This window comes from Nothobranchius furzeri, chromosome 12, assembly GCF_043380555.1.
Source record: "Nothobranchius furzeri strain GRZ-AD chromosome 12, NfurGRZ-RIMD1, whole genome shotgun sequence".
In the NCBI taxonomy this organism is placed as follows: domain Eukaryota; kingdom Metazoa; phylum Chordata; class Actinopteri; order Cyprinodontiformes; family Nothobranchiidae; genus Nothobranchius; species Nothobranchius furzeri.
The window spans coordinates 72,072,600-72,083,891 of NC_091752.1; the positions used below are offsets into that span (position 1 = coordinate 72,072,600).

At 46.6% G+C, this 11,292-nt stretch overlaps 1 protein-coding gene across 6 annotated transcripts in view; it reads right to left on the reverse strand.

The window, feature by feature from the left end:
• The window catches only part of nfixb (nuclear factor I/Xb), a 293,764-nt gene that overhangs the window by 266,762 nt on the left and 15,710 nt on the right, over window positions 1-11,292 (reverse strand). For 4 of the 6 annotated variants that reach the window (XM_070543061.1, XM_070543044.1, XM_070543039.1 and 1 more), the window contains exon 1: window positions 4,405-4,633. The exons of 1 other annotated variant lie outside the window; for it this stretch is intronic. In XM_070543061.1, the coding sequence (XP_070399162.1) occupies window positions 4,405-4,407 (3 nt within the window). In that variant the 5' untranslated portion in view covers window positions 4,408-4,633. Of the gene's footprint in view, window positions 1-4,404; window positions 4,634-11,292 lie in introns of those variants that run through there. One more of the 6 variants, XM_070543050.1, reaches the window with a different exon arrangement.

Here is an 11,292-nt window from a genome sequence, read left to right on the forward strand (position 1 = left end):
GGGGAATATGAAAGGGGAAATTTACGTTGTGTGAGTCCGAGCCAGCACTACCTCAGGGAGGAACGCTGGAAAATGTGATTTTTACACCTGCAGCTCAGGAGGTGCTCGGGGGAGGGGGTAATTAGAAGAGTGTGTTCTTCCAGGTTCTGGCGTGGAAGCGGAGCTTGCCACTGGTTGATGTGGTGCGACGTTATCAAGGCTGCTAAACACGGGTACAAGTGCTGAGAAAGAGCTTGAGCTGAGCAGAGACACTAATGTCATGGTGACGGCTGTTAAATGACTTCTGATGCTTGTTTTGATTTCTAAGTAAAGATGGCAGCACCTTCCCAAAGGGTCACTCAGCCGGGGCTGGTGATGGCTCGGGTGTGCTGCTGTCGGTAACTGTCGTTATGTGTGTTGTTGATCTACCTGAACGAGGCTCCGGGAGAGGGAGCAGTGGGAGGAGCCTGCTGTCACCTGGCAACATCGGGAGTCTTTAAAAGTCCTTTTAGCTGGTCTGGTCTGCACGGAAAGGCATTGATTGAATTTAGCCAATCACAGCGGGCCGATCCTGACCAGATCCCCACTGACTGGGCGGGTCACGCGTGCTCGTTGAACCACCTACCGGAGGCTAAAACTCATTCTGCTGAGCTTTCGCTTCGGCCGGTTCCTTCTGCTGCTTTGGGACTTTGGGCTAAAACGTATGGCGCGGTTTAGGGGCCAAAATTAAGACTACTGCCCAGCAGCAGGAGGTTATATAAAGTCTGAAGCAAACTACCGATCTGATTAATGATAAGCTGGCGCCGGTAACTGAGAGGCTGGCACCGCTTACTGAGAAGTAGCACCTTTACCGGCGTTACTACTAGATACGCTAGGGACTAGCAGCCCTCGGCTGGTCATTGACTGGTTCACACACTCCCTCTGCTGTCTATTAGCATGGATAGGCTAGCGATAGCCTGGACGGGCTGGTGTTAGCATTGGAGAGGCTAGCCATTAGCGTGCCTAGGCTGGCCACTAGCCTAATTTCCTACCTCCTCGACGGACCATTAGCATGGATAGGCTAGCGTTAGCCTGGACGGGCTGGTGTTAGCATTGGAGAGGCTAGCCATTAGCATGCCTAGGCTGGTCACTAGCCTAATTTCCTACCTCTTCGACGGACCATTAGCATGGATAGGCTGGTGTTAGCATCGTAGAGGCTAGCCATTAGCATGCCTAAGCTGGCCACTAGCTGGATTTCCTATCCACTCGACAGACCATTAGTATGGATAGGCTGGCGTTAGCATCGGAGAGGCTAGCCATTAGCATGTCTCGGAGAGTCACTCTACTGGATGCGTTTATTTATTTTTTATTTTTTACTTTTATTAAACGGATGACATACTATGAGACCTGCAATCACAGTTGTTCCTTTGACAGAACGCGTTGTTACACATTAACTTTAAGCATGTTGTAAAGCTGACAGCCTGTTAGCATTGATTAGGTTCTGCGTTAACGCCATTCTGCTCTCACCGGACTGGAAACCACCACAATCATCCCAGAAGGTTGGGCTCAAAACGACATGGTTGGATTGGCCTCCTCATCTCCTGCAGTTATGAGGATTTCGTTTGTGTTTGTAAAAGCGCTCCAACACGTTTGAACCCTTCTGATCAATAAAGTCTTATTGAGGGCCCCGTCATTAATGTCACTGTTAATTATTAGGTTTGTCCTAACTTAGGGTAGGGCAAAGGGCTAGAGTTAGGGTTAGGTTAGGACAAAGGGCTGGGGGGGGGTCTGCTTAGTGATGCATTACTAACGTGGTTAGGCAGGTTCACTCCGTACATCTGCAGGGGTCTCTAGGAGGTATGAGCACCTTGTAAGTCATACTCAGGGTACAAAAAGCTCTGCAGCTCCTGCTTCAGGAACTAGAAGTGAACCACAGTAGAGCTGAGCTTCAGACGGCAGGATCTGGAGTCTTACTTCAGGTGGAGTTCAGGTCTGGTGGGAATCAGGTCTGGGAGGGATCAGGTCTGGGAGGGATCAGGTCTGATAGGAATCAGGTCTGATAGGGATCAGGTCTGGGAGGGATCAGGTCTGGGAGGGATCAAGTCTGATAGGGATCAGATCTGGGAGGGATCAGGTCTGATAGGGATCAGGTCTGATAGGGATCAGGTCTGGGAGGGATCAGGTCTGGGAGGGATCAAGTCTGATAGGGATCAGGTCTGGGAGGGATCAGGTCTGGGAGGGATCAGGTCTGATAGGAATCAGGTCTGATAGGGATCAGGTCTGGGAGGGATCAAGTCTGATAGGGATCAGATCTGGGAGGGATCAGGTCTGATAGGGATCAGGTCTGATAGGGATCAGGTCTGGGAGGGATCAGGTCTGGGAGGGATCAAGTCTGATAGGGATCAGGTCTGGGAGGGATCAGGTCTGATAGGGATCAGGTCTGATAGGGATCAGGTCTGGGAGGGATCAGGTCTGGGAGGGATCAAGTCTGATAGGGATCAGGTCTGGGAGGGATCAGGTCTGATAGGGATCAGGTCTGGGAGGGATCAGGTCTGGGAGGGATCAAGTCTGATAGGGATCAGGTCTGGGAGGGATCAGGTCTGATAGGGATCAGGTCTGGGAGGGATCAGGTCTGGGAGGGATCAAGTCTGATAGGGATCAGGTCTGATAGGGATCAGGTCTATAGGGATCAGGTCTGGGAGGGATCTGATAGGGATCAGGTCTGGGAGGGATCAGGTCTGATAGGGATCAGGTCTGATAGGGATCAGGTCTGATAGGGATCAGGTCTGGGAGGGATCTGATAGGGATCAGGTCTGGGAGGGATCAGGTCTGATAGGGATCAGGTCTGATAGGGATCAGGTCTGATAGGGATCAGGTCTGGGAGGGATCAGGTCTGATAGGGATCAGGTCTGGGAGGGATCTGATAGGGATCAGGTCTGGGAGGGATCAGGTCTGATAGGGATCAGGTCTGATAGGGATCAGGTCTGATAGGGATCAAGTCTGGGAGGGATCAGGTCTGATAGGAATCAGGTCTGATAGGGATAAGATCTGGGAGGGATCAGGTCTGATAGGGATCAGGTCTGGGAGGGATCAGGTCTGATAGGGATCAGGTCTATAGGGATCAGGTCTGGGAGGGATCTGATAGGGATCAGGTCTGGGGGAGGTGTAGGGAGGCAGCAGCAGCAGTGTTAATCATGCGAGGCCTGTCCTGGATCCTGTATGGTTTTTACTGATGAGCTTCTTGGGCAGCTGCCATGCCGGCGAGGATGCTCATAAACAAATAATTATTCATACTAATAATCTTCAGCATTCATGTGCAAATAGGATCCCTCCCTGGTTTCTAGCCGCTTCAAGGTTGTATGTGGGAGGTTCCTCTAACTGCTGCCTGACTTGACTTATTTGGTGCCAGGAAAGAATGTGTGTGAGGGTCAAAGTATGTTGGATGTTTGATTCATGAAACGTTCAACCAACCAAGAAGAAGCCGCCGCACGCTCACAGCGGTTTCAGGCTGGAGCAGAAACGTTTGGCTTGAGAAACTTTAACAGATAAACACTCATGTAGTCCGTGTGTGTCTGCTGGAGTTTGTTTTCAGATCAGAGCCGCTTGGTGCAAGAAATGAATCAAAACGCACACGTCCAAGAGCCCCCACCGCACACACACACACACACACACACACACACACCTACACACACAAACACACACACACACACACACACACACACACACGCACACACACACACACACACACACACACCTACACACACAAACACACACACACACACACACACACACGCACACACACACACACACACACACACACCTACACACACAAACACACACACACACACACAGAGTCTAACCTTTCCACATAGTGAGACCTCTTCACCCGCTCTGTTACAAGATAGCACGCCTTGTGTGTGTGTGTGCGTGCGTGTGTGTGCGTGTGTGTGTGTGTGTGTGTGTGTGTGTGTGTGTGTGCGTGTGTGTGTGTGTGTGCGTGTGTGTGTGTGCGTGCGTGTGTGTGTGTGCGTGTGTGTGTGTGTGTGTGTGTGTGTGTGCGTGCGTGTGTGTGCGTGTGTGTGCGTGTGTGTGTGTGTGTGTGTGTGTGTGCGTGTGTGTGTGTGCGTGCGTGTGTGCGTGTGTGTGTGTGTGTGTGTGTGTGTGTGTGTGTGTGTGTGTGTGTGTGTGTGTGCGTGTGTGTGTATAATTAGCCACGGTCCGGATGGCCTCAGAGACCACTCCGGTAACGGGGGTCCGGTTCTCCACTGACCGGGCCGGACTCTGAACCAGATGAAGTTAGCCTGTGTTCATGTGCAGATGAAGACCTGAGCTGCTGGACTCGGACACTCGGACACTCGGACACTCGGAGTTCCTAACACACTAGATGATCCTAACGTTAAACCAGAACAGTGAAGCTGCAGCCATGAGCACATACACAGCACGTACCATTGTGGTGTGAGGGCGCGTGCCAACACGCTCACAGACCCATTTCCACTTTCCAGAGTTCGGATTCAGGAAAAGCTGAAATTCAACTGGGCCTCGAACCGGAAGCACCGGAGCCCTAAAACGCGCTCTGCTGCCCGGTCAACATTATTTTCTAAACTGTTTTCTTTACTGCTGACCGGATGACTGGTGAACCCGGTCTGCAGCAGCAGCGTTCCGTGCCGGGACCGGTAAGCACCGAGCAGCCGCCGCCTCAGAGCCCGCTGGAGCGGGCGGCGGTCCGTGCAGCTTCTCTCTCTGCGTAAATCAGCTGTTGCTCTCCACCATGCGTGCACTCCCAGACTGTTCCCTGACTTGAAAAAGAACCGGATCTCCTGAGGTCTCCTCGGTGTCCCGGAGAAGAAGCCCCAGCAGCGTGCCGTCCCGGATCCTGACGCAGCAGAGCTGGAGAGCACTGAAGCAGTCGCGCGGCGCGGCGCGTCTCCCTGCGCCGTGAGTGACACCGAGCAGCTGAAAGAGAGTAAACAAGTCTAGAAAGTGAAAACACGGCGCGTCTGGACGCACGCACCGGGGAGGAGGACGTGCCGTGTGCCGCGCGGCCGCGGCCGGAGGAGCAGCTCAGCGGCGGTGAATTATTAATAACCGGAGCGCTCTGCAGTCTGTCCCGTTCAGCGAGTAACCGACGGCAGCTGGGGCTTCAAAGGAATTAAGTAAGGGCTCAGAGAGAACCGGGAACGCGGAGGATTAGCAGCTCTCACCGGTAGCAGAGCGGAGGGGCAGCCCGGGGCCGGTGGAGGGTGTGTGCGTGCGCGCGCGCGTGTGTGTGTTTGTGTGTGTGTGTGGTGGTGGTGGTGGGGGGGGGGGGGGGGGGGGTGTCAATGATCAGTTTTAGATCAGAAAAAAATCACTGATAAACATTTGAAATGAGAAAAATTTATTAATGTATTTATTCATCAAATCTTGAATTTTGTATCATCTCAGATGTTTTTACTCTAACAAATAACTACACACACACACACACACACACACACACACACACACACATATATACATATATGTGTGTGTATATATATATATATATATATATATATATATATATATATATATATATATATATATGTACAATGTACATATATATATATATACATACATATATACAGCTATGTACATATATATATATTTACATATATATGTACTATATATATTTTTATATAAATAAATAAATAAATCTATTTATTTATATATATCTTTTATATATATATATATATATAAATATTTTTATTTATATTTATATGTATCCTTCTAGGCCCGGGTTCTTGAGGGTCCTGCTTACTTTAAACATGAATTTCATTTGAGAAAATTATTCAACTTTAAGAATGGATGTAAAGAAAAATAATCTACGCACTATTAGTTTTTACATACGTTTGTTTGTTGTAGGTTTTTTTCTTTAGTCTTTCAGTAAAATCAGGAAATTAAATCAACTCCCTGAAATGGTTCATGTTGTTTTTTCATTATGGGATTATAGGAGATTATAGCTCATTTTAAAATTATGTCGCAGATTCAGGCCTTCTGTGTCTGTGCGTGTGCGCGCGCGTGTGTGAGTGAGGAACTGTGTGTGTGTGTGTGGCCTATGGGCAGATCTGCAGGCCTCAGAAGAAGATCTCATCCATCAGCGCGTGCGCATTGCGCGCCGGTGCTCTCGTTATATTTTGAGATTTGTTTAAAACCATTTTTAGGAATAAAATCTGTTTCCGGTTAAGATGAAGGCGCATGCCGCTGTCAGACCCGTGACGTCATTTGCTGCATTCGCCTACATTTCCTCTGACGTTGCTTTGACATCATTTTAATCTGAATGAAACAAAAACATGTACTCTAAGTCACGTGAGTTTTTTATTCCTCAGGTTGAAGCGCGCAGACAGCAGGCCGCGTGGCTTTATCCCGGCTGCGCGCGCCGCCTCTCCACGGAGGCTTCCGCTCAAAAGTTCCACCTGGCAACGATCCGCTCGAGAATGCTGGAGCCAGTTCGGCTAGGCTCGATTCGGCCCATTCGATCCTTTTGCTCCAAGTGACGGGGATCTGGGCAGAGCGGCCTGAATGCGCCATCAGGAGGAGGAAGTGATGTCACATTTCTCAGTGTTCTTCTTCACATCGGACTAAAACACAAATTCGGATTTTTACTTCAGAGAATTTGAACTAAAACCACATTTTCTGCCGACTGGACCCAAATAAGCTGGTCCCACCCTGGAGGGTCTCAGCCCAGAGCAGCACCAAGTCAGGAGCTCTGAGGTCCAATCAGAAGAGCTGGATGTTAAAGAAAATGAATAAAAATAAAAATAAATGAATAACAATAAATCCATGCACTGCTCACGTGAAGCACATCACAGGATCGCTTCTAAACAAACAAACAAACAAACCTTGTTTTGTTTGTAAATCTGTGTCAGCTGGTTCCAGATTTATTTATTTAAATTTTAGAGGATGAGCCTTCCAGGTCTCCAACCCCCCCCCCCCCCCCCCCCCCCCCCCCCCCCCAGGATGATGATGTGAGACAGATTTTAAATCTCTTTTAGAGGATGATGTCATCAGCAGCCTTCCTATTGGATCAACACTCAAGTCAAGCACCTTCACGTTGAGTTTTCCAGCTTTTCCAGCATCACACTTGTGACGATTCACAGGAAGTGACCTGAAACCAATCCATGTCTGAAGCACCTGCCCTCGGATCAGATGGCCTGCTGCCAGTTACATGAAGGCTGTGATATTAATCAGCAATGCTCCGCCCCCTTTGATCTTGTAGGTGAAATGACGAAGGTTTCCCTCAGCAGACGCCCCTGAGAGCAGGTGTGTGTATGAATGTTCACGCTGAACTCACCTCACAGACACACAAACACCGAATCTGATGAAACAGCGCTCGCATCGTTATCTCCTCTAAAGGAACGCTGTGGTTGTGCTTTTTGCATCCAGATGCTCCAAGCTGCTTCTTGATCAGTTTTTATCAGACTCGTGCAATCAGCTGCATTAGCATGAGTTGCTGCTAGCACACCTGTTGCTGCACCTGCAGGCCGAGAGGTGACGGTAATGGCACCTGATAGTGAGAGCTGATTGTGGAGCCTCCGGCCATGCTGAAGTCCTATTGCCCTGAAGACACACACACACACACACACACACACACACACACACACACACACACACACACCACACGCACGCACGCACGCGCACACACACACACACACACACACACACACACACACACACACACACACCTCACTTATCAGGCAGCTCCATGGCTACAGGAGCTCTGTTCTCGGGGGGCCAGGCCCACCAGCACTCTGCTTATCTTACGCTGCCAAAGATGCTTGCAACGGCATCGTTCAGATGATGAAGTATAAAGTTTTAGCTCAAAACAGAAAAATGAACTCTTTATTTTCAGATGGGGTCTGCTATGGAAGGCCTGTCGTACCATAATCAGAAATGAACGGCTTTTATTTGATCACATTTCGCTTTATGGTTGTGATTTGGGGTGTTCTTTTGAGCCTTTTCACCGTGTCCACAAGCAGAACAAAGAACTACGGTAGATCGATAATATTTGTAGATAATATCAGCAGATTGATATCAGTGGATTGATAATATCGGTAGATTGGTAATATTGGTAGATTGATCATAGCAGTAGATTGATAATATTGGTAGACTAAATAATATCAGTAGATTGACTAATATCAGTAGATTGGTAATATTGGAAGATTGATAATATCAGTAGATCAATAATATTGGTCGATTGGTAATATTGGTAGATTGATCATATCAGTAGATCGATAATATTTGTAGATTGGTAACATCAGTAGATTGAATAATATCAGTAGATTGATTAATATCAGTAGATTGGTATCATCGGTAGATTGATAATATCAGTAGATTGGTAATATCAGTTAGATTGGTAATATCAGTAGATTGATAATATTTGTAGACTGACAATATGGGTAGATTGAATAATATCAGTAGATTGACTAATATCAGTAGAGTGGTATCATCGGTAGATTGAATAATATCAGTAGATTGACTAATATTTGTAGATTGACAATATGGGTAGATTGAATAATATCAGTAGATTGACTAATATCAGTAGATTGGTATCATCAGTAGATTGATAATATCAGTAGATCGTAATATCGGTAGATAGATAATATCTGTAGATCGATAATATCAGTAGATTGAATAATATCAGTAGATTGGTAATATCAGTAGATTGATAATATTTGTAGATTGACAATATGGGTAGATTGAATAATATCAGTAGATTGACTAATATCAGTAGATTGGTAATATCGGTAGATTGAATATCTGTAGATTGGTAATATTGGAAGATTGATAATATCAGTAGATCAATAATATTGGTAGATTGGTAATATTGGTAGATTGATCATATCAGTAGATCGATAATAGTAGTAGATTGGTAATATCAGTAGATTGATAATATTTGTAGATTGACAATATCAGTAGATTGATAATATTAGTAGATCAGTAACATCGGTAGATTGATAATATCTGTAGATTGATAATGTCGGTAGATTGATAATATCAGTTAGATTGATAATATCAGTAGATCGATAATATCGGTAGATTGATAATACCAGTAGATTGATAATATTTGTAGATTGATAATATCGGTGGATTGATAATATTAGTAAATGGTAAATGGCCTGTATTTGATATAGCACCTTCTAGGGTTCTTGAAACCCCCCAAGGCGCTTTACAACACAATCAGTCATTCACCCATTCACACACACATTCACACACTGGTGGGGGCTGAGCTACGACGTAGCCACAGCTGCCCTGGGGCGCATTGACAGAGGCGAGGCTGCTGAGCACTGGCGCCACCAGTCCCTCCGACCACCACCAGCAGGCAAGTGGGTTAAGTGTCTTGCCCAAGGACACAACGACAGCGACAGACTGAGCGGGGCTCGAACCTGCAACCTTCCGATTGCAGGCGAGCACTTAACTCCTGTGCCACCGTCACCCCAGATCAGATCAGTAATATCGGTAGATTGATAATATCGGTAGATTGATAATATCGGTAGATTGATAATATCGGTAGATCGATAATATCAGTAGATCAGTAATATCGGTAGGCTGATGATATCAGTAGATCGATAATATTGGTAGATTGATAATTTCAGTAGATCAATAATATCAGTAGATCGACAATATCAGTAGATAAATAATATTGGTAGATCGATAATATTGATAGATAGATAATATCGGACATGCTGACAAAGTGACAGCTTAAAAGCAAACAGTTTTACTCAACTGGCCACTCCTGAACATTCGCTACCACAAACTCCTTCTAGCCCAAGCATCTCAAGCCCTACTGCTTCATTTTCCTCTTGTTCCCCTCTCACTGAGAACTGTGTCAAGCTTCTCACGTGCAGCCGCCCTACTACATGCCCACTTGACCCCATTCCAACTAAGCTGCTCCAAGCTATTGCTCCTACAGTAGCCGCAGCAGTCACACATGTGATCAACGCATCACTGACATCCGGCACATTTCCCACCTCTCTCAAGCATGCTCAGGTTAAACCGCTGCTAAAATAAAAAAACATCTCTTCCTCCAAATCATGTGGAGAACTACCGACCTATCTCTCTCCCTCCCTTTTCTGTCCAAAATCATTGAAAGGGTGGCTTTCAAGCAGATCACAGAATACCTCTCACAAACTGTCTGCTTAACCCTTACCAATCTGGGTTCAAAAAGGGCCACTCCACTGAAACTGCTCTGTTAGCAGTGACTGAATCCTTAGGGGAAGCTAGAGCGACTGCCAAATGCTCGGTGCTTATCCTGCTCGACTTATCGGCTGCATTTGACACTGTCAGCCATGGCTTCCTTTTGTCCACACTCTCTAGCATGGGCACCACAGAGAAAGCACATGCCTGGTTTAAATCGTACCCTCACAGGACGATCATTCAGTGTATCTTGGCTTGGACAATCCTCTACCGTGCACCATCTTGCCACAGGCGCCCCCCAGGGCTCTGTACTAGGACCTCTTCTCTTTGCCACTGTAAAGGACGGGTCGTTTACATCTTACTTTTGAACCATAAAAAGTGAGATTCCATAGAAATATGAAATATCAATCTGATGGATCTTCGAATATTTTAACAGAAGATCAGAACTTTTTATTGCAGGGATTGAGCGACACTTCGTATTAACTCCAAGGAAAGAGAAAGACTCAGGTTTATAATAGTTAAGAAATTTATTTCTACACAATTTAAACAAGACTAACTTTAACACTCTGTGTACTGATGGACTAAGGTGGAGTGAGACATGAGATGATGATGGTGTGTGTGGAATGTTGTTATCAGAACCAGCAGATCCGGAGAAGCATTTAGTTCTGAGTGGGAGTGAATGTTTCACTCTAAACTTTAGTAGGAGATTTATAACACACATGAGATGCCATCTGTCGGTCTACGTATACCCCAGGGAAGCCTCCGTTTAGATCCAGAATGCCGAGGTCCTCTTGGACCCTCCTTGGTACCGAAGCCGGTAGCAAAGCAAGGGTGCCGACCAAACTAGTCTGGGAATGCTTCCAGGTCACGACAGGTTATCACTGGCGTCTCCGAGACCCTGAAGGAGTCGTGAGGTTCAGCTTTTATTCTGAAGGAACCGTTGCGGTCAGGTGTAACTGCAACAGATTTTATCCAGCTTGTCGAGGTTCTTTATGGCTGAAGAGGAAGTCCGGATGGCCGGTCCGAGACCTCTCCAGAACGCTTGAACTAAAGAAAAGGTGGCGTGGGATAGTTTTTATAATTGTCATGTTTTGGTTTACTGGCGAATCAGAATGTGACATGCAGAAGAGGGTTCATACAAACACCACAGATAACCACGCCTAGTCAGAAACGAAGGTTCTA